We start from the raw sequence: 22,953 nt of genomic DNA, 5'->3' as shown, positions 1-22,953 counted from the left end.
GATCCAACGTCTAGCATTTTCTTCGGTACAAATAGCTATTCTGAACTCCGCATCGTATCCTTGTTCCACGACTTGATACTTACAAATGTGGTAATCATACCCAGGTGGTAAGGAATCCTGCAACCAGCAGGTAGAGTACGATTGTTAATAGCCATTACTTTAATAAAAGTGTTACTTAAGATATGCATTCAAATATGTCAAAAACAAAGCCCTGCGATTGTCACTGAATGTAAGAAAAGATATCATATATAACTTCATCCCATGAAGCATCTGATATAATTGGCATTCAGTAGGGTGTAAAATAAAGTAAGCTGTAATGGCAATTATACATTAAACAAGTTACGAATACTTACATAAAGTTCTCGGTAATTTATTTCGGAAATAATTTCCGTTCCTTCTTTTGAACAGTCAAAATTACACTGTTTAGTCGACGTATCCATAGCTGATGACTTACAAATTAAGAAAAAAACACATTGCAAAGTTGACAATTTTTTACAATTCTTATTCATCGATAAGGCTTGGTTACTGTAACAATGAAAGCATAATTAGATATAAATCTAGCGATTGATAGTATAGAGCTGAATTATGTGATATCTGGGTTAATGAAATAATCTTCTTAAATATAATTATAATAATAAGTACTACTTTTATTTTTATCATAAAAAGTAGTCATAGATACCTGTATTTGCAATCCTTGTGAATGCAGTTACACAACTATGCAGTTAGTAAAAGTCGTTTAGTGACATCACTCGTTTTCTATATTATAAATATTCCACAAACTTCACTTATTGCGGAGAATATGGAAGCAATGATGACGATTTGCATTGAAAAGGTTGGCTATTGGCACAAATCGATTATGAAACTGTTAGGGATATCATTGCTAACACAAGCACACTCTTGAAAATTAACCAATGATAGTATCATTTGGTTTTAAAAGTTTAATTAAGGGCATATTTTCCCACTCTATGTTAGATCATTATATATATATATATATATATATATATATATATATATATATATATATATATATATATATATATATATGTGTGTGTGTGTGTGTGTGTGTGTGTGTGTGTCTGTGTGTATAATATATACGTGTGCGTGTATTTATATATATATATATATATATATATATATATATATATATATATATATATATATATATATATATATATATAATTATTTATATTATTATAATTATTACTATTATTATTATTATCATTATCATAAATATTATTACTATTACTATTATTATTGTCAAGCTGTCTATATATAAGAATTTCAGATCACAACGTAAATGAAGCAGTTACCCATCAAATGAGAACGGCTCCGTAATAGAGGAGTTTACCCTCTAAATCTGTTTTCTGCTCCCAAAGCCCCGCCCCTTATTGCAGTATCGTTTGGGAAAAAAAATTTCGCGTCCAGGACCCCAAAGCCATTTCAGGCGAACGCACCAATGATGAGAACTCCTCCCAGGGATCCTTCAATTCCTGTCCCTTCAAATGGTATGTCTGACAGCACGTCTGTCAGCCAACAGCCCTGGTTCGGTGCACTGATCAGAGCCGAAACACAGGCTTTCAAGCCTGTCTTCTCTGAATTAGGGCACAGTTCCATGGCTGCTTCTACCCCTTTGAAGAGAAAAAGAGGAGTTCCAGACGCGGTAACTTCTCCCAGGGCAAAACTGACTCCACGCAGACCTTCAAGGCATGTTCCTTCTTTCCCCCAGACTGTCTCTCCTTCCCTTTCTGACGAAGACTTCCCGTCCCCAGGGGAATTACGCGAGGAGAGACTTTCCCCCACCGCACCAATGAGGGCAACCTCTCCTCGCGCCGAGATGTCTTCTCAGGCGGGTATTGAAAGGAACATGCCATCCTCGTCAATGTTGGAGTCCTACATTCTTCCCAGAAAGGAATCTAAGGACTCCAAAACATTGCCGAAGTCCTCTACTAGGACTAGGATGGAGCCAGCTAGCCACTCAGAGAACGTCCGCGACTCTCCCCAAGAAGAGCCTTTGGGGACAGAAGGAGACTTCGCTGCAAGTCCTACATCAGGAGGAGACCAGCAAGAGTCAGAACATGTATTTTCGCAAGTTCTGACTCTCATGAGGGCTCTCAACAGGTTTTCTGACCCAGAGATCCCTCCTCGAGAGGGCAAGGACACGGTTTTGGACCGTGTCTTTGGTACTCAGAAACCCTCCAAGACCAGTGCAGCACTGCCCTGGTTTCAAGGGGTTAAGAGTACCAGGGACAAGATCTCTCTACAGCTCTCCAAGATGTCCTCCTCCAACCGTTCCAGTGCCACCAACAAGCTCCTCCCACCTCCTCGCGTACAGCAGAGGAGGTACTTCGAGATCCTTAAGGAGCCTTGTTTAGCTCTTCCTCTTCACCACTCGCTGGAAGAGCTTACCAGGGGAGTCCCTCTTGAGAGACTCTTCAACCGGCAAGTCTCATTCTCGGCGACCGAGATCCTTAACCAGGAGAAAGTTGCGAAGTGTGCTATGCAAGACCTTTTCTTCTCTCAGGTACTCGCACGATCGAGTTTCTGGCCCAACAAGTCTCGAACTTGTGGGCAAATACCATTCTGAAACGTCGGGATGCAGTAGCTGAGAGATTCCATCAGAAGGTCCCTAGCACCGACATCAATAGGCTCAGACATTCCTCTCTAGAGGGATCCATCTTGTTCGAGCCTAAGGATGTGGAACATGCCACTGAGAGGTGGAGGAAGTCTCATCAAGACTCCCTTCATAGGGCTTTAACATCCAAGCCCTATAAGCCTCCAGCACCACAGCAGTCCCGTCCAGTCAAGACCGCTAAAACGACGACAGCAGCGAAGACCGTGGTGTCTAAGTCCTTTCCTGTCAAGGAAAGGGAAGGCAAAAAGTCCTCCAGGGGAGGCAAGAATCTTAGAGGGAGCAGCCGAGGCCGCAAACGCTAGGATAGGCAGTCCCCCTGCATGTCCACCAGTGGGGGGATGCCTACAAAGTTGCTCAAACAGGTGGAAGCAACTCGGGGCCGATTCATGGACAATCTCCGTGATCAGTCTAGGATATTGCGTCCCGTTCATAACATCTCTACCTCCCCTAACGACGAATCCAGTGTCATTGAGCTCCCTTGCCATGGGATCGGCAAGGGGGCAAGCCCTTCGGTCAGAAGTCCAGACCCTGTTGAAGAAGGGCGCTCTCCAAGAGGTCCTCGACGAATCTCCCGGCTTCTTCAGTCGACTCTTTCTTGTAAAGAAGGCGTCTGGAGGCTGGAGACCAGTCATCGACCTCTCAGCTCTGAACAAGTTTGTCAAACAAACTCTGTTCAGCATGGAGACTGCGGGAACAGTCAGACTAGCTGTAAGACTGCAAGACTTCATATGCACACTGGACCTAAAGGACGCGTACTTCCAGATCCCAGTCCATCCGTCTTGAAGGAAGTACTCAAGATTCAGCCTAGACAACAGAAAGTACCAGTTCAAGGTGCTGTGTTTCGGTCTCTCCACAGCACCACAAGTCTTCACCAGAGTGTTCACCCTAGTATCATCTTGGGCACACAGGATTGGCATCCATCTCCTCCGGTATCTGGACGACTGGTTAATCCTAGCAGATTCGGTGTCATCCCTTCTTCAACACCGAGACAAACTTCTGAGACTTTGCCAATATCCGGGGATCATGGTAAATCTCGAGAAGCCACCCCTGCTTCCTACACAGAGACTGGTATACTTAGGCATGATTATAGACACCAATTTCCACAAAGCCTTCCCATCAGACGATAAGATAACAAGTCTGAGAAAGGTCGCAAGACCTTTTCTCAGACAAGAAGAACTTCCAGCCCAAACGTGGTTACGTCTCCTTGGTCACCTTTCATCACTGGCTTGTCTAGTTCCCAATGGTTGCCTCAGGATGAGATCCCTCCAGTGGCGACTCAAGTCTCGGTGAAATCAGACTCGCGATTTCCTGGACATCCGGATCCCCATGGGATCAGCGGAACTGACGGACCTCCAGTGGTGGGTGGCAGACGAGAACCTACGAAAGAGAGTGGATCTTCTCGTCCTCCCCCGGATTTGATGCTGTTCTCAGACGCTTCAAAAAAAAAAAGGGTGGGGGTCCCACGTGCTGCACCACATGACCTCAGGCCTCTGGTCAGAGTCAAAAGAGTACCTCCACATAAATCTCCTAGAGAAGAAGGCCCTTCAACAGTTCCTGGCGGGCCACTCAGTGGTGATGAGCGACAACACCTCAGTAGTGGCTTACATCAATAAGCAAGGAGGTACTTTTTCGCAGCACCTATCCCATCTAGCAGTAGAGATACGGAGATGAGCCGAAATCCACTCGATACCACTATCGGCACGCTTCATTCCGGGCAAAAGGAATATGCTCGCCGACAACCTGTGCAGAGCATCTCAGATAGTGAGTACCGAGTGGTCTTTGGATCATCTAGTAGCCAACAAAGTCCTGACTTTGTGGGGTTCTCCGACTGTGGACCTCTTCGCAACGGCCCTGAACTTCAGGCTCCCGGTGTACTGTTCCCCAGTCCCAGACCCCAAGGCTCTCTGGCAAGATGCTTTCCAACAACGGTGGGACAACATCCACGTTTACGCCTTTCCCCTGTTCTGTCTGATGAGGAGGGTACTCAACAAGGCCAGAACATTGGTCAATCTTTCAATGACCCTCATAGCTCTGCTATGGCATCACACACAATGGTTTCCGGACCTTCTGCAACTCCTAAGGGAGCCCCCAAGAGAACTCCCTCCACGTCACAATCTACTCAAACAACCACATGCCGACATCTTCCACAAAGCCGTAACTTCGCTACGACTTCACACCTTGAGACTATCCAGTATCTCCTCTTTCAGAGAGGATTTTCGCAACAAGTTGCATCTAGGATGTGTAGGTACCTGCGAAAGTCATCAGCAGCAGTCTACCAGGCAAAGTGGAAAGTCTTCTGTGGTTGGTGTCGTGGAAGGGGTATCTCTCCTCTCGATGCCACTATTCAAGCAATAGCGGAGTTCTTCGTGTATTTGCGTGAAGAAATGCGCCTGTCAGTCTCGGCAGTAAAAGGCTATTGCTCAGCCTTAAGCCTCGCCTTTAGACGGAAAGGAATGGTCATTTCTTCATCGCTAGAACTTTCCTTACTCATACGGAGTTATGAACTTACCTATCCTCGATCAGAAGTGAGACCTCCCTCATGGAACATGGTTCGAGTTCTCAGGTCTCTCAAGAGACCTCCCTATGAACCACTACGCCAGGCAACTGATCGCCACCTGACTTGGAAGACGGTGTTCCTGCTAGCTTTGACTTCGGCCAAACGAGTCGGTGAACTTCATGGTCTCTCATACGACATCGCCCATTCAAGGAGATGGTGAGAGGTAACGTTCAGCTTTGTCCCCGAGTTTATTGCTAAGACTCAGAAACCGGGAGTAGCAGATCCACGATTCGACTCCTTCCGGATTTCTAGTCTCCGTTCTGTAACAGATGACCCAGACCATCTCTTACTATGCCCAGTGAGGAGTTTGAGGCTGTATCTTAAGAGAACAGCCGCAGCCCGTCCCCATGTGCCTGCACTATTCGTCAGCTCAGGAAGGACCAAGAGGAGGGTCACCAAGAACACCATCTCAGCATGGATTCGCAAGGTCATAGACCATGCATTGAATCCAGACCCTCCTCCTTCATGTCGCCCCAGAGCTCATGATGTCAGTGGCGTAGCTACGTCCCTGGCATTCAAGAGGAACTTTTCAGTGACGCAGGTTTTTCAAGCTGGGGTGTGGAATCGTCAGACCACATTCACATCCCACTACCTGCAAGACGTGACCCATAGGAGAGACGAGACGTTCTCTATCGGTCCTGTGGTGGCTGCACAACAGCTGGTTTAAGACCTCAAGCTCCTTATTGGACAAGTAGCAGAAGGTTGAGGGCATTGTTACCCGGTTTTAGTGTGCGTGAATGAAAAGGTTTGACTGGCTCTTTTTCTTTTCTTCATCCTCCCCTCTCTTGGGGAAAGCAGCATCCTGGGTTCTTTGCACAGCTGACCTTAAACCACTGCAGGTAAACCATGCTCCCTTGTGTACCTAGTATTAAGACTAATACTGTTGCATCCCCATACCCTGACGAGGTGGTATTGGGAAAGTCCTGGTTACACAGTTTTTCCTTCTAAAGAACTCGGAATAACTTAACCTGGACGGTCACACTTCTATATACATCAACACACAGCTTGCGTAGGCCGCGGACCTTGCATACTTAGCAAGGTGCAGAGACTCTTTTTTGAGTACTGACATACTCAGATAAGGAGCCCCCGTGCAAAGCCAAAAGCCAGACTTGCAGGGACGTCCATCCTACCTAATGGGTGAGTCACCCCTACTAAATAGCGTGGTTTGTATTCCAGTTACGGAACAAATGACTAATTCGTAGATAATTTGTATTTTTTATAACTATACAAACCTTAGCTATTTAAACAAACTTGCCCGCCAGCCCTATCCCGCTTGAATTCCTACCTCCAAGCAAAGTGAACTCAATCACAGGTGTGTGAGGGGGGGGGGGGGGGGGCGGTAGCAAGCTACCCTCCCCTACCCCCCGCAAACTAGCCGTATGGGTAGTTAACCCTCGCTAAATTTTAATGGCTCTTCATTTCAGCTACGCCGAAAGTAATACCCCTATTAAATAACTAAAGTTTGTATAGTTAGGAAAAATACAAATTATCTACGAATTTGTCATTTTTAATACCAAGGAGCAATTTCCAATTTTGCAGTTAGTATACTGTACTAACTGCAAAATTGGAAATTGCAGTGAATAATTGAAAAGATTTAAGTTTACTGCTATGCTGTATTAAGTGGATTGACAAATCTTTTTCATAGGAGTTTGGTCTGCTGTGTTGGTATCTGTTATTCCAAATGATTATTGCACAGAATTATGTTGGTAGTAGGGGGGTTGCCAGCTACCCCTCTCACTCACACACCAGTGTATTCTTGCCACTTTTGATTTTGGCTTTGAGGAGAACGGACGTGTCCGTTCTCTGATCCTCATAAGATTCAGCCATTGCCTTTCATTCCTTTCCCTTTTCAGGTGTGTGTGTGTTTCTTCTGTGCCCCTATGCAGACTTGCCTTGGGCCTGAGAGTCATTTTGGTCTCAACTGCCGTGTTTTCTGTCTTGTAACCATACTTTTTCAATATTAAACTTAGCCGGTGATTATATAAGCTGCAACTCTGTTGCTCGACAGAAAACTCTACGTTAAAAATCCGCCAGCGATCGCAATGCAGGTAGGGGTGTACTTCAACAGCGCCATCTGTCGTGCAGGTACTCAGTACTCAATGTAAACACAGAACTCAATTTTCTATCTGTCGGGCTTCCGGCAAGACCTACTAATTCGCTGTTACTAACTGGATTTGTTTTCACAACTATTTGGTGAAGTACACTATTCTAGTTTTGAGCTTTCGCTATGCAGGTGTTTTATCTTCATCTCAAAACTTGAACTCGTTTTGGATAGATTTAATTATGGTGACAAAGAGAGTATGGACTCTCTTTCACTTTTAAATGGCCGACCCTTCCCTTAGACGGAAGTGTGTTTAGGTTTTTAGTATTTTTGCTTAACACGTTATAGATCTATATATTTTATATCTCTCCGCCTTTATTAGGCCTCTTCGATTAACTTTCCATTTATTATAAACATATAAAAATAAATTTTTATGTTTTGTTTATATGCGACCTTTCCTGATAGTAGGCGGTCCTTAACTTGGAACCGAAGTTAATCAACGTTGAGCCCGTTATATCGTATTTAGCCTTTAAAGAATTTAAAACTTTTTAAATGTAATGTTTTATGAAAGAATTTCTTTGATAGTCTTCGTACTGTTTTCAAAGATGAACTAACGTTTAGACTACGCAGTTGTTGACGTTCAGGACGTTCAACATGCGCTCTATCGTTACGATAGAGAGAGAGTGTATCACGGTTTCACTTTGCAGTAAGAGTAAATCGATTCTGACGTTTTGTTCATTCTTTCTTAGCTTAAATGTTTTAAATTCTAAATTAAAGGAACTTTTTATTTGGAAAACCTTTCAAAATAACATGTTTTTTGACGATATATAATTGGGCTCTTCTCTTCTCTTAGGTGCGAAATCAAGAGAGAAAGAGAGAGAGAGATAGAGACGGAGGGAGAGAGAGGAGAGAAAACGTTCCATTCAAGCGGGTAACGTTGTTCTCGTGTTACTCTCGTCCCTAGTCACTGTACGGGGAGAAAGGTAAAACGTTTCTAGGGTTTTATTCTTGTCCCCAGGCTATGTGCGGTGAGAGATTGAAAACGTAGTTTATATGAACTAGCGTTTAGTCTCTTTCCCAGCCACTGAATTTTTTATCTTAATATATGTTTTCTGTTTTTTTTTGCTAGTATTAATGAGCTGCATTTTACGACTGATTTCGCAATTACTACCTTTTAATGAAGGGTAGAATTGCGTGTTTCAGGTAGAAATCAGTAAAAGTTTCGATTTCAGTGAAATAAGTGCAAAACAGAAAATCGATAAAGTGATATGCGCAAAGTGTTACAGTGTTGCGTCCGAGGGTTCGTCTGTTCGTGCCTGTCGTTCACCTAGTCCGGGACCTCTTGCAAGCTCCCAAGCCCAGGGGAGAAGTAATGTCGAACGACTTATGGGTTCGAGAGGCCTTGATCAACGAACAGACGTTTTTCCCTCTGTGGTTTCGGGCGTATCTACCCAAGATCGCCCCACCCACTCTAAGACGAGAGACCCCATTTATTCCTCGTCTGCGGAAGAGGTTTCTCGTAAGAAACCATGGACCAGGTCTCGCGGCTTATTAAGCGCAAGTCGGTCCTTTCCGCGCAAGTCCAACGGCCCAGTTGTAGCCACTGGGTCAGTTCGGACTCGCTGCAGTCTTCCGACGACTGCTCACCTCCTAAGAGAGGCAAAGCGGTACCGCATCAGGCAGTCACACCGTCTGTTGCCGCACCTGCTCCTGTAGACCCTAAGTGGTCTTTGCTGCAGACCATGCAGTCTCAGTTAACGTCATTGATGCAGGACTTTCGTGCGGAGAAGGTTGACACTACACCAACCTCTAGCCTACAACCAACCACGGTTGTGCGTCCTGTGGACGCTGAGGCGACCTTCTGCCGCACTCCAAGAGAGTCCCGCCACCCATGCGTTCCAGTGTACCCTGCCAGCCGCATGTTGACGTTCAGCGACGCACGGAACCTTCCGTTGACGTTCGCGAGGTACAACAACAGTCTAAGTTGTTTTGTTTTGACGCGGTGCGTCAACCTCCGCATTCTAGAGTTGTTTTGACTGCTCAGTCTAGACAGTCAAAGCAGTCTCTAGTGGACACTGTACGTCCTCACACACCTGTTGTGGTTGACAGTTCAGTTGTTGACAGTTCACAGACTGTCAAGCAGTTACATGACGTTGCCTTCTGGTCTGCTACTTATGCACCAGTGAGAGACTCACTGAGGTAACCTAGCTTTTATCGGACAAGGTTCCTGTAGATGAGGAAGTTGCTGTTCTCCCTCCTACTGATATTCCCTTGAGGACTCTGTCAGATGGAGAGGAGCCTTAAGCTGCTTAGCCTCCTATGGACTTTAATTAAATCATGATGATTTTTTTTTTTAAGGATCTTCGTCCGGATCTTGTAACTGCTGCTCCTCGTTCGCCTTAACGTCAGAACTTACACTAGGCCTAGCTACTTCGAAGCCGTTGTTTTTAAGCTAGTGCTCTCTCGCTCTCCTAGAGAGCGTTACGTTGGCTAGGCGACTGGTTTTTGCACCAGGAGGAGTCTTAGGGATACAGCCTTTGATTTCCCTTCTTTTAAACTGGCTTATAGAGCGAGAGTGATATGACACGAGAGAAGTTCTCGGCTTGGGAGTTCATGCCTCTGCCCAGATAGACTTCTCAATTCTGGTAGACTCGCCCTGGCGCCTAGCCAGGAGACGCTCCAAGTTGTTTACAGGTCAACTTCTCAGCTTTTGTCGAGCCTTTGAAGTTTTGCTGTACTATTATGTCACACATAACAAGACTTTCAGGGATGGTAAACGGTTCCGCCTCAGTCGCTAACCCCGTCTGTTGCCACACCTGCTCCCGTAGACCCTAAATGGGCTTTGCTGCAAGACATGCAGTCCAAGCTTGCGTCCTTGATAGAGGACTTAAATGCGGAGAAGAACCTTCTGGCCAACAACCTTCCAACCGGTCGGTTGTGCGCCCTGTTGACGCTGAGGTAACCTACTCGCGTCTGCCAGTTGAGGTGGTTCCTCCTTCTGGCCAACAACCTTCCAACCGGTCGGTTGTGCGCCCTGTTGACGCTGAGGTAACCTACTCGCGTCTGCCAGTTGAGGTGGTTCCTCCACCGATGCGACCCAGTGTGGGTTGCCAGCCGCACGTTGACGTTAAGCGACGCTCGGAGGTGGTTGTTGACGTTCAGGACGTTCAACAACCAGCAGAGGTGACTTGTTGTGACACAGTGCGTCAACCTCAGCAACCCGGTAGGGTGTTGACTGCACAACCCAGACGGTCTAGACAGTTTCGGGTTGACGCTGTACTTCCTCGTGCACCCATGGTTGTTGACAGTTCACAGACTGTGCAGCAGTTCCATGATATTGCGTCCGGCTCCGTCACGCATCCACCAGTGCGGTCGGATTCAGCGAGTCAGACGTTGCCCACTCCGTTGCCGTTTCCTCATCAGTTTCGGATGAGGAACCCTCTGATGAGGACGTTGCTGAACAAGACGATCAGCCCCCAGTCCTGCTATCCATCCAGAAGATGCTGAAGAAGGAACGCTGCTCAGTCAGGCTGTGGATGAGTCTGGTAGGGACACTGTCATCCGTGGATCAATTTGTGTCACTAGGAAGACTACACCTCCGTCCTCTTCTATACCATCTAGCTTTTCACTGGAAAAAGGACAAGACGCTAGAAGCGGTCTCGATCCCGGTTTCCGGAAAGATAAAGTCTTGTCTGACTTGGTGAAAGGACTATATCAACCTAAGAGAGGGTCTTCCCCTGACTGTTCAGACTCCCAACCACGTTCTCTTCTCGGACGCATCGGACGTAGGCTGGGGTGCGACATTAGACGGTCGGGAATGCTCGGGATTATGGAACTCGATTCAAAGGACAATGCATTTCAACTGCAAGGAGCTACTGGCAGTACGTCTGGCCTGGAAAAGCTTCAGGTCTCTCCTTCAAGGCAAAGTGGTGGAGGTGAACTCGGACAACACCACGGCTTTGGCGTACATCTCCAAGCAAGGAGGGACCTACTCTCTGACGTTGTACGAGATCGCAAGGGACCTCCTCACCTGGTCAAAAGGTCTAGACATATCACTAGTAACGAGGTTCATCCAAGGCAACTTGAATGTCATGGCAGATTGTCTCAGTCGGAAGGGACAAATAATTCCAACAGAATGGACCCTCCACAAGGATGTATGCAAGAGACTTTGGGCCACCTGGGGCCAGCCAACCATAGATCTCTTCGCAACCTCGATGACCAAGAGGCTCCCAATATTTTGCTCACCAATCCCGGACCCAGCAGCAGTTCATATAGAGGCCTTACTCCTAGATTGGTCACATCTAGATCTATATGCATTCCCTCCGTTCAAGATTGTCAACAAGGTACTGCAGAAGTTCGCCTCTCACGAAGGGACAAGGTTGACGCTAGTTGCTTCCCTCTGGCCCGCGAGAGAATGGTTCACCGAGGTACTTCGATGGCTAGTAGACGTTCCCAGAACACTTCCCCTAAGGGTGGACCTTCTACGTCAGCCACGCGTAAAGAAGGTACACCAAGGCCTCCACGCTCTTCGTCTGACTGCCTTCAGACTATCGAAAGACTCTCGAGAGCTAGAGGCTTTTCGGAGGAGGCAGCCAGAGCGATTGCTAGAGCAAGGAGAACATCCACCCTTAGAGTCTACCAATCGAAGTGGGAAATCTTCCGAAACTGGTGCAAGTCAGTATCCGTATCCTCGACCAGTACCTCTGTAACTCAAATAGCTGACTTCCTCTTATATCTGAGGAAAGAACGATCTCTTTCAGCTCCCTCTATCAAGGGTTACAGAAGCATGTTGGCATCAGTCTTCCGTCACAGAGGCTTAGATCTTTCCAACAATAAAGATCTACAGGACCTCCTTAAGTCTTTTGAGACCACGAAGGAGCGTCGTTTGGTTACACCTGGTTGGAATTTAGACGTGGTACTAAGATTCCTTATGTCAGACAGGTTCGAACCGCTACAATCAGCCTCCCTGAAAGATCTCACCTTAAAGACTCTTTTCCTGGTATGCTTAGCGACAGCTAAAAGAGTCAGTGAGATTCATGCCTTCAGCAAGAACATCGGATTCTCATCCGAAACGGCTACATGTTCTACAACTTGGTTTTCTAGCCAAAAACGAGCTGCCTTCTCGGCCTTGGCCAATATCGTTCGATATTCCAAACTTATCGTATGGTTGGAAATGAACTAGAAAGAGTCTTATGCCCTGTAAGAGCTCTTAAGTTCTATTTAAAACGAACTAAACCTTTACGAGGCCCGTCTGAAGCTTTATGGTGTTCAGTTAAGAAACCATCTTTGCCTAGTCAAAGAATGCTTTATCCTATTTTATCAGACTGTTAATACGAGAAGCTCATTCCCATCTGAATGAGGAAGACCAAGCTTTGCTGAAGGTAAGGACACACGAAGTTAGAGCTGTCGCAACTTCCGTGGCCTTTAAACAAAATAGATCTCTGCAAAGTATAATCGACGCAACCTATTGAAAAAGCAAGTCAGTGTTCGCGTCTTTTTATCTTAAGAATGTCCAGTCTCTTTACGAGAACTGCTACTATCTGGGACCATTCGTAGCAACGAGTGTAGTAGTGGGTGAGGGCTCAACCACTACAATTCCCTAATTCCATAACCTTTTTAATCTTTCTCTTGAAATGTTTTATTTTTGTTTTTGGGTTGTCCGGAAGGCTAAGAAGCCTTTCGCATCCTACTTGATTTGGCGGGTGGTCAAAGTCATTTCTTGAGAAGCGCCTAGATTAGAGGTTTTGATGAGGTCCTGTTGTATGGGTTGCAACCCTTGATACTTCAGATCCTAGGGGTCGCTCAGCATCCTAAAAGGATCGCGAGGCTCCGTAAGGAAGACGTACTTAAAAAGGCAGAGTTAATTGTTCAAGTCGACTTCCTTACCAGGTACTTATTTATTTTATGTTTGTTATTTTGAATAACTGCTAAAATGAAATAAAAAATCCTTAGCTCATAATAATGTAAACAATTATTGCTGGTCTCTACCCACCCCCCTGGCTGTGAATCAGCTTATATAATCACCGGCTAAGTTTAATATTGAAAAATGTTATTTTTATAATAAAATAAATTTTTGAATATACTTACCCGGTGATTATATATTAAAGGACCCTCCCTTCCTCCCCAATAGAGACCCAGTGGACCGAGGAGAAAATTGAGTTCTGTGTTTACATTGAGTACTGAGTACCTGCACGACAGATGGCGCTGTTGAAGTACACCCCCTACCTGCATTGCGATCGCTGGCGGATTTTTAACGTAGAGTTTTCTGTCGAGCAACAGAGTTGCGGCTTATATAATCACCGGGTAAGTATATTCAAAAATTTATTTTATTATAAAAATAACATTTTTGTCAATTGCCATTTGATCTGTCTTCTTTGCTGTCTAATATATTGTCCCTTCATTCAATTCCCATGCTTTATTGAATTAGTCCATCAAGATGTTATGACTCGGAAGACCTGTAGAATTACCTTGAGCAACCGTAATACATTAGGTTTTTTAATTTTGGTACACTTTGAACAATAAAAAATTGTAATGCCTCAGGGCACTCCATTAAGTAGCCAATTCAGGCAGTTTTGAAAGCAAACAGAAGTAGGAATCATCACTTTAAGGTAAGTTTTAAACTGACAAAAGTCTTGGTCTTCCACATGAATGCTCTATCATAGAGGCATTACTTTCATCACTGTTACTAAAGAGAAAGAATAAGGTTTGATACAAATCCTAAAAGAATTTGCCTCACTGAGAGAACCAGTTTCATCATATAAAAAAATAAAACAACTATCTCTGACTGGTCTATAAACAGGTTTCCTTGCATTCAGTGTTGAGAGGGAGTCATGAATTTAGTAGTGTTCAAAAGGGATATCCAGTGATGTTGAATAATTGGCTGTCCAAATTTTGCCATTTCTTTCAAGCAAATGTTATCAGCGGAATTTTCTAGTGTGCAACACAGCTAATTGTAGATTTAACATCTTTGCAAATGGCTAAGGTTTAAAAATTCTATATTGCATTTGTTACTCAGCAGGGGAATTTTTATCATTTATCTATTTACCTTTCAGATGACTAGGCAACGTCGAACCAGAACACCATCGAGTCAATGGTCATCAAACGGAGGACACTTGCACAATGACCTAGCTCTCCTAGATGAGGCAAATGCGGCCCCACGGTCAGATCGCTCGAGCAGATCTGACAAGAAGAGAAAAGGATCTAATTCGAGCAGATTGTTCCCCGCAGTAGTTTTTGTCATCTTTGCTGGAATTGTCATATTAGCTGTAGCCTATTTTCTTTACTTAGGATACATGGAAACAAGAATAAATACTCCAATAGCAGCTCCGAAGGTAATGCATCAATATGTTGTATCGAGTATTTTCATGATGTTTTACATGCTAATTTTTTCTTTGTTTTGACACTATACAAACCATTTTGCTCTCTATGAAGAATATACTTTCGGCGAACCTGAAAGGACGAGCCATTAGAATTTAGCGAGGGTTAACTACCCCTCCTGCTAGTTAGCGGGGTTACGGTAGGTAGCTCGCTACCCCTCCCACTCACACACCTGTGATTGTGTAGCGGGATGGGAAGGGGGTTAGCTCGCTATCCCTCTCACTCACAAACCTGTGATTGAGCTCACTTTGCTTTTGGGTCGGATGGTGAACGGTTGTTGCCGCTCTTCATCCTCGCAAATATTTGGACTGCCATTAATGCTATTTTGCTTTCTCTTTTCAGTGTGTGTGTGTTTACTTCTCCTGACCATGCGTACCTGCCCTGGCCCTATGGGCTGCTCCTGCAATACCTTCATGTACACCGATGACACTGATCCTTACACCCTTTACCCTACCTGCAGAGGTCAATGGTGTGATGTGGATTATAAGTGTTTTGAGTGTTGGGAGTGGTTTGCCTCCCAGTGGGAAAGGTTTGGTTGACGGCGAAAGAAGAAGTCTAAGCGGGACTCTTCTCCTTCAAAGGTTTCTTCGAAGCAGAAGAAACCCAAGACTTCTTCTGATTCTCGACCTTCCTCAGAAGCTCCTGCTCGTTCGGTCTCCTCTGGCATTGCTTCCCCTAGCGAAGCGGCCCCGCCTCTCCTCCGGGGTATTCGATGACTCTTTTCTCCTATTCTACAGGTTTGCCCATCCTTGGGGTTACCGGGTCCGCCCTCCAAGGAGGCTATGCTGCAGCTTCTTCGCCGTGGTGCTAGCACGCACCGTTCGTCAACATCAGAAGTGGATCCTCTGGCCCTTGTTGACTTTGTGGTGTCAGAGGTGTCATCTGCTGCCCATTATGCCAACATTCCTGCCTTTTCTGACCCAACCGCCATTGCCGAAGACTGCGCTTCCCCCTGCCGAACATCCTGCGAGGGGGAAGCAAAGTCCTAGGCGCATTTCTCCTGCGACTGTGTCTCACCCTCTGGGAGTTCACTCATAGAGACTCCCCTTCGTAAGACTGCTGCTGAAGGTCAGCTTGCTGATCCCCGGTCCCTAGAGGGTGTTACCGTGGGCCTCGTTCCCGACGTGCTCGTCCTCCTCTTCGCCTCAGAGGTGCTCCTTCGCCATTGGTGAAGAGATGCCTCTTTGGCTCTTCAGACTTGTCATCGCAGCCCGCCTCCTCGTCTGACGTCATCTGGTTCTCAACCTTCTGACAACGCAGCCGCTAGCCCATGAACTTTAGTTCTGGACTCTCAACTTGAGGATCGCACGTGAACCCCTCTGGAGGATGTTAGTCCTTCTGAAGGACACATCCTCTCTCCATCTTGTCATCTTGCTGTGCACCAATTTTCGATTCGCCGACCGCCTGCTCATCTGTCTCGTGCCCGTCTCCTGGTTCCTGACTTCCTACCGCTCGTCATTTTCCATCTCGCCGTTTGCCTGCACATCAATTGCCTATGTGCCAATCACCCACGCGTCATTCTCCTACGAGCCTTTCACCTGCGCGCCTTTTTCTGGTTTCCTGTAGATAATCCTGTTGGGCGCACGCCTTCTGATCATCGTCAACCAGCGCGTCGCTCGCCAACTCGCCAAGCTCCCACCAAGTACTGTACCGTTCCCCCAAGCAACGCATTGCATTTGATTATCGCTCGCCTGGATGCGCGACTGCTTCCCTTCGCCAAACCTCATGGAAATCTCCAAAGGTTTCCACCGTTGGTTCTCGCCAACACCCCACAGCAAGAGTCGCCCAAACGTCAACAGATCATGGGACTGCGCATTCCCATCGTCAATCTTCTCCTACGCATCAACGATCTCCGATGCGTCATCCTGCACCGACGCACCAACGTTCTCCAGCTCGTCAGCGCTCTCCTATGCGCCATCACTCGCCAATGCACGCCATCTAGCAGATGTTTGCCTACTTCCCCAAGCTCTCCTCATTAACAAGTTACCAGTTAGACAACTTTCACCAACGCATAGGAATGCACTGCAACTTCGGCAGGCACACACAAAGGTCGATACTCATCATCCTCCTCCGACTTCCAGGAAGTCTCACCATCAGATCGAGGAACCAGTAGGTGTCTACAAGGATAAGGAACAGGAATGGAAAGGTAGGTGCTCACCCTCCAGACCATCAGTCCTCTCACCTAGGAAGGGCTGAGTCTTTTCCCACAGTTCTACGTCGCCCCGTTCCCCTCCCCACAAATGCATTACAGCGCGACTGCCCGGGACCTACGGTTCCCTTCCCTTCGTGGGATCTTTCCGACAACACCAGTGTCAGGAAGCACCCCTGGTTCAGCGCCATCATCAGGGCAGTAATGCAAGCTTTTGGGCCTGCCCTCTCAGCTCGCTCTGCGGAAACCTTCAACACCCTTTGGCACTAGCCGATGCCTGGCAAAGAACCTCGGCTGCCTCTCCCCTGAAGAGGAAAAGGAGTCCCAGATACCATCTCGTCCTCTAGGGTAAAACTGATCCCTGTAAGACCATCAGCAACAAGGCCAATCCTCCTTGGTTCTCCTTCCGCTCGTTCTTTTGGTTCACCACCACCCCAGTCAAGGGAACCTCACAAGGAACATGCCTCAGTCTCCTCCCTTCCACCTTCGGAAGAAGACTCCCCTCGTGACGAGAACACTCCACCTCCGGAAGAAACCAGGAAGGACAGACCATCCAGGCCTTCCATTTTGGAAACGTACCTTCTACCTCACAAGGAGTCAAAGGATTCCAGGACTGCCAGTCCCATGGGAATTGTCAGTCACCCTAGAGACAACTACGACCCGCCCCGAGACGAGCTCTTGATGATGGACAAAGGAGACTTTGCTGCCAGTCCCACTTCAGAGGGGGAACAGAAAGCCAGAACATGCATTCTGGCAGGTACTGATTCTGATGAGGGTTCTCAACGGGTTTACTGACCCAGAGATAACCCCCCTCCCCCCCCCAGGAGGGCAAGGACACAGTCCTAGACTGTGTCTTTGGCACTCAAAAGCCCAAGAAGTCTAATGCAGCTTTGCCCCGGTCTCAGAGGCTGAAGAGTACCCTGGCTAAGGTCGCCCTACAGCTCTCCAAATTCTCCTTCTCCATACGTTCGGGCTCCACTGCCAAGCACCACCCGCCTCCTCGCTTCCAGGAAAGGAAGTATTATGAGGTTTTGGATGAGCTTCAACCAGTTTTTCCACTCCACCACTCTCTGGAAGAGCTGACCAATTGGATCTCTTGAGAAAGTCTCTCCAGCCATCAGGTCGCATTCTCAACAACAGAGATCCTCAATCGAGAGAAAGTAGCGAAGTATGCCATACAGGCTACTTCGTAGCTAGATCTATGGTTGGAGTCCTTGGGAACCCTGGTACGGACCAAAGATTTCTCTAAGGAAAGTACCAGGAAGGCTATGGAAACCTTCCTCCTCTCGGATACCCGCACCATCGAGTTCCTAGCCTACCAAGTTTCGAACTTGTGGACTAATACCATTCTTAAGCGTAGGGACTCGTTATCCGAGAGGTTCCATCAGCAGTTCCTTAATGCTGAGATCGCTAGGCTCAGGAACTCCTCTCTTGAGGGTTCTTCATTGTTCGAGCCAAGAGATGATGAGCAGGTGGAAGAAGTCCCACGAGGACTCTCTCATCCACAAAGCCTTGACATCCTGCAGTCTAATCCGCCCAAAACCTGGACGAATAAAACAGCAGCGAAGAATTAATGTCTAAAAAGCCCTTTCTTACTAAAGATTAGAAAGGATCAAAGTCCTCCAGGGGAGGAAAACATCCTAGATGGAGCGGCCGCAAACGCTAGGATAGGGTACTCCCCCTGCTTGTCCACCAGTGGGGGGGATGCCTACAAAGTTGCTGGAACAGGTTGAAGCAACTCAGGGCTGATCCCTGGACAGTCTCCATGATTCATTCAGGGTATTGCATCCTGTTTATGTCATCTCTCCCTCCTCTGATCAAGGATCCAGTGTCAATAGACTCTTTTGCGATGGGATCAGCAAAGGGGCTAGCCCTTCGGGCAGAAGTCCAGACCATGTTGAAGAAGGGCACTCACCAAGAGGCCCACGACAACACCCCAAGCTTCTTCAGTCAACTCTTTCTCGTGAAGAAGGCGTCTGGAGGCTGGAGACCAGTCATCAACCTCTCAGCTCTGAACAAGTTTGTCAAGCAAACTCCGTTCAGCATGGAGAAGCCAGAGACGATCAGACAAGCGGTAAGACCACAGGAGTTCGTATGCACACTGGACCTAAAGGACGGGTACTTCCAAATCCCAATCCCAATACATCCTTCTTCAAGGAAGTACCTTCCTCACTTGAAAGCCTTAAAAGTAAAATGTCTTAAGGCTGTGAATCTTTTAAAGGTTTTGTCTCATACATCATGGGGATGACTGCAAATTACCTATGGGAGTGACGTATACTCTTCGGCCACCCCAAGCCGCTTAAAGAATTTAGATTCTATATGCCATACTGGTATCAGATTAGCCACAAGAGCCTTTAGAACCTTGCTTATCCCAAGTCTCCTTGTTAATGCTGGAGAATTGTGTTTACACTTTTACTGAAAGTCTTCTATTGTTCGGTATTGATCTAGGTTGTAAAGACTTCTAATTGTTTTGCATATCAGACTGCAAACATCGTAAGGCACTCAACATATTTTGAGTTGCACCCAAAATCTCCTCAACCTTATGGTTTTCGGGTAAAACATTTAATAAACAGTGTTGATGTAGTTAAAAGTAAGGTGCATCCATTTAGGATATCATCAACTCCACAATGGAAATCACTAGAGATATCTTTTTGTAAAAATATTTTATTGGTGAAAAAAAAAGGACATGACTGACTTAGAATCCAGGGCCCTTTTTATGGAACACAAAGAACATAGGGAATTGACTTTTATATTTATAATTGATGGCTCCAGATCTGATGCTGGCATTGGATTTGGAGTATATAGTAGTGTCCTACGAGCTTTAGAATTTTTTTTATTCTATTAGCTCTTTAGTTTTAAAGATTTTAGATTGGCTGTTCATTATTGGGCTGAGAGGTATAACAGCTCAATTTTGCTGGGTTCCGGTACACACAGGTGTGTCTGAAAATGAGGAGGCAGATTCACAGGCAAAGAATGCTGCAGGTGAGTTGCTACCAAGAACGTATTTCATTCTCTGTGATGATTTTATACATAGCCCCAGTACAGTGTTGGAATAGCTTTAGATAGATAAACTTTACCTGTACAGTACCGGTATTTTATTTGTTCCTATGCATATGGTAAGCTGCTCTTCTTGGAGACGGACACTCCAAAATCAGACCATTGTTCTTTATTCTTGGGTAGTGCCATAGCCTCTGTACCATGGGTGTTCCACTATCTTGGAGGTAGAGTTCTCTTGCTTTAGGGTACACTCAGGCAATTTTATTTCTCTTCCTCTTGTTTTGGAAGTTTTTATACTATATGTATGAAAGATAAATGTTAATATTGTTACTGTTCTTAGATATTTTATATTGTTCATTACTGCTCTTGTAGTTTATTTATTTCCTTATTTCCTTTCCTCACTGGGTTATTTTTCTCTGTAAGAGCTCTTGGGCTTATAGCATCCTGCTTTTCCAACTAGGGTTGTAGCTTTGTAAATAATGATAATAAATAAGCAAACCTTTTGTCCTATAAATTTGGGATGTTTGTATTGGCCCTGGTATGTCCATTGAATCATTAACAAGGTAGTTGGGTAATGACAGGTGGCAGAAGGGGAAAGCCCTTCACAGAATAGCCACTTTTGCCTTTTCATACAACAGGCACGGACGTGCAAAAAAGTTCCAATCTCGACCGTCGGATCTCTTCTTATACTGCATTACCTACATGGCTGAATACTAAGAAACATGAAGTAGGAGGTGATGAATGGAGAACCATTGATTTAAAAGCTCAAGGTAGAGACTGGCAAAATCTAACCAAGGCCCTTTGTATCAATAGGCATAGATAATAATGATGATTACCTTGTTAACGATCCAATGGCCATTTTGGTGCCATTGAAGATATGTTGATATTTTAAAGCTGTCAGGTTTGTATTGATAGAAAAAAATTCAAATTACTTTTAAAATTTTTCATTCCTCAGGTTGTAAAAAAATTTGGTTTAGCTGTGCCCGAAAGATACTGGGGTACATACAGACCCGGCGTTTATTTTGGGACTCGAACACGTCATCCAACATCTCTGGTTACAGGGATGATGTGGTTTGTTGCAGGACATTTCCAGAACAACATGCTTGCACTTAGGTAATGTAGTTTTATTCTTCTATTATTTAGCTAATCTATAGTCTTATGAAATGTACCTTTTTCATTTGAAAAAATAATTTAGTCTTGTGAAATTTTTATGATATAGTGCTCGATCATAGTTTGGTCACTTCACTGCAATAGAAGATAAGTAGCTGTATAGTATTTAGAGTTGTCCATGAAAATGTAAATGTTTGATGTATACTATTATTTGTTTGTTCCTACACTTGATACAAACCCTCATTCTTTACTATAGGAGATATTCTAGCGCGAGCTGGAAAATACGGCAGAAAACCTTAACAAGGTCGTTAACGACCCGGCCGGTAGTTATCCACCTGTTAGTGGTGGGGGACTGCCGGTCAGTAGCTACTGAATACCTCCAATCGGATTCTAGCCGTCGCAGTGGTAACACCGCTGCTCCTGCTTTTGTTTGACTGGCAGACTAGCCTTTCTCTATTGTGTTTTTGATTAATTCTTTTTCTTTCTCTTTGTTAGATGTGATGTCCTCTATTATGAGGAAGTGTCCCGGGGTTCCCTCGAAATCTTGTGGCACATTCATGTCACCACCAGAGGTGGATCCTCATTCCCTATACCCTTCGTGCAGAGGTCATAGGTGTTCTGAAGGCTCCCCCTGCCAAGTATGTAGAGAATGGTCGCCCTCTCAGTGGAAAAAGTTCGTGAAGAGGAAGAAGAAGAAATCCAAAAAGGATTCGTTACCTCCAGGTTCGTCGTCGAAAGGTAAGGAGTCTCGGGCTTCTTCTTTGGCCTCTCGATCTCTCCCTTCAGACTCTTCCTTGCCTCCATCCTCCGGGAGGAAGTCAAGGAAGAGCGGCACCATTGACTTAACCCCCATTCCCCTTGGTCAGGCGGATGACGTTGCCCCTCCAAGTGGGACATTTTTTCCGCCACCGGGAATGACTCTATTACCGCTTCCATTTCAGATCACGTACGAGCGGTATGGCCTGCCCTTGGACTTCCTAGTTCTCCTTCGGAGGAAGTGTGGAACCAGTTCCTTGCGGGCAAAGTTTTACCTCAGGTCCCTTCTGTTTTAGAACCCTCGGGAGTTCCGGACCTCGCCTACCTCCCGTCAACTCAGTTGGCGACCGCAGACGTTGCAGCAGATATAGTAACTTCAGCTCCCGCGGCGCCTACTTCCCACCTCGCTTGTGCTTCTATGAAATTACAACGTCGCAAGCGCAAACATCGCAGTACCCCCCCTCCCCCTCCTCCTCCTCATCGTCCTCGCCCTCCTCAGAGGCTAGAAGGGAGAGAGAGAAGAGGAAAAGGAGAGCTCGCTTGCCCAGACGTTCTCGTCGGAGAGACAGGCGACATAGGAAGAGACATCGTCGTTCTCGCTCTTCCTCACCTTCTATCTCTTCACGAAATGTCGCGCTCTCGTCACAAACATAAGAAGAGCGCTTCCTCGCGTCATCGTTCTGCCTCGCGATCGACTTCCTCTCGCGAGGGATCATCTAGGCGCTTCAAGAAAAAGAGCGCTATGATATGTTCTCGCTCTTTGTCCTAAGCGTAATAAGCGCTCCCGTTGGAGAAGCTCTTCCCACGATTTTTCATCTAATCGGACAAGGGAAATGCGCAGTCTGAGCGCGATCCCTCTCCTTCACATATTAGTTTGAGGAGCTCAGATCGCTCTAGGAAAGGGAGAAAGAGCACTTCTCCTCACCGTTGCTACATATCAGCAGAGAGAGAGCCCTCCCATCCTTCTTCTCTTTTGTTGAGAACAGAGGGAAAAGGCCAGACTGTCGATCAGTGCAACCTCTTACTAAGACAGTACCGATAATTCGGTCACCTACGCCTAGACCATCGACTTTCAGGCAAGGTCAGGCGCTCGCGGCACCATTAGCCAGTACTCAGCCTTCCCTTGGAACAACGGCAATGGAGTATCCTACTTTGCCGTTACCTCCAAACACTCAGACTTCTATCGCCCTTCCTTGCGAGGAATTAGCGCGACCGGAAGATTCCTCGGAAGAGCAACCATCAACTGACTTAGAGTCCTCCTATCTGAGGGCTCTAAGAACTATGTGTAATATCTCAGGCCTCGGCGATTTACATCTGTCGCCTCGACATACTGA

General features: G+C 46.1%; 1 protein-coding gene across 1 annotated transcript in view; it reads left to right on the top strand.

Moving 5' to 3' along the window:
- Positions 1-22,953, top strand: part of GCS1 (mannosyl-oligosaccharide glucosidase) — a 68,873-nt gene that overhangs the window by 26,688 nt on the left and 19,232 nt on the right. The window contains exons 2-3 of the mRNA XM_068374119.1: positions 14,283-14,561; positions 20,709-20,866. Of these exons, the coding sequence (XP_068230220.1) occupies positions 14,283-14,561; positions 20,709-20,866 (437 nt within the window). The remainder of the gene's footprint in view (positions 1-14,282; positions 14,562-20,708; positions 20,867-22,953) is intronic.

The sequence above is a fragment of the Palaemon carinicauda genome, chromosome 5 (genome assembly GCF_036898095.1).
Source record: "Palaemon carinicauda isolate YSFRI2023 chromosome 5, ASM3689809v2, whole genome shotgun sequence".
Classification (NCBI taxonomy): Eukaryota; Metazoa; Arthropoda; class Malacostraca; order Decapoda; family Palaemonidae; genus Palaemon; species Palaemon carinicauda.
This window is presented reverse-complemented; position numbering and strand designations above follow the sequence as displayed.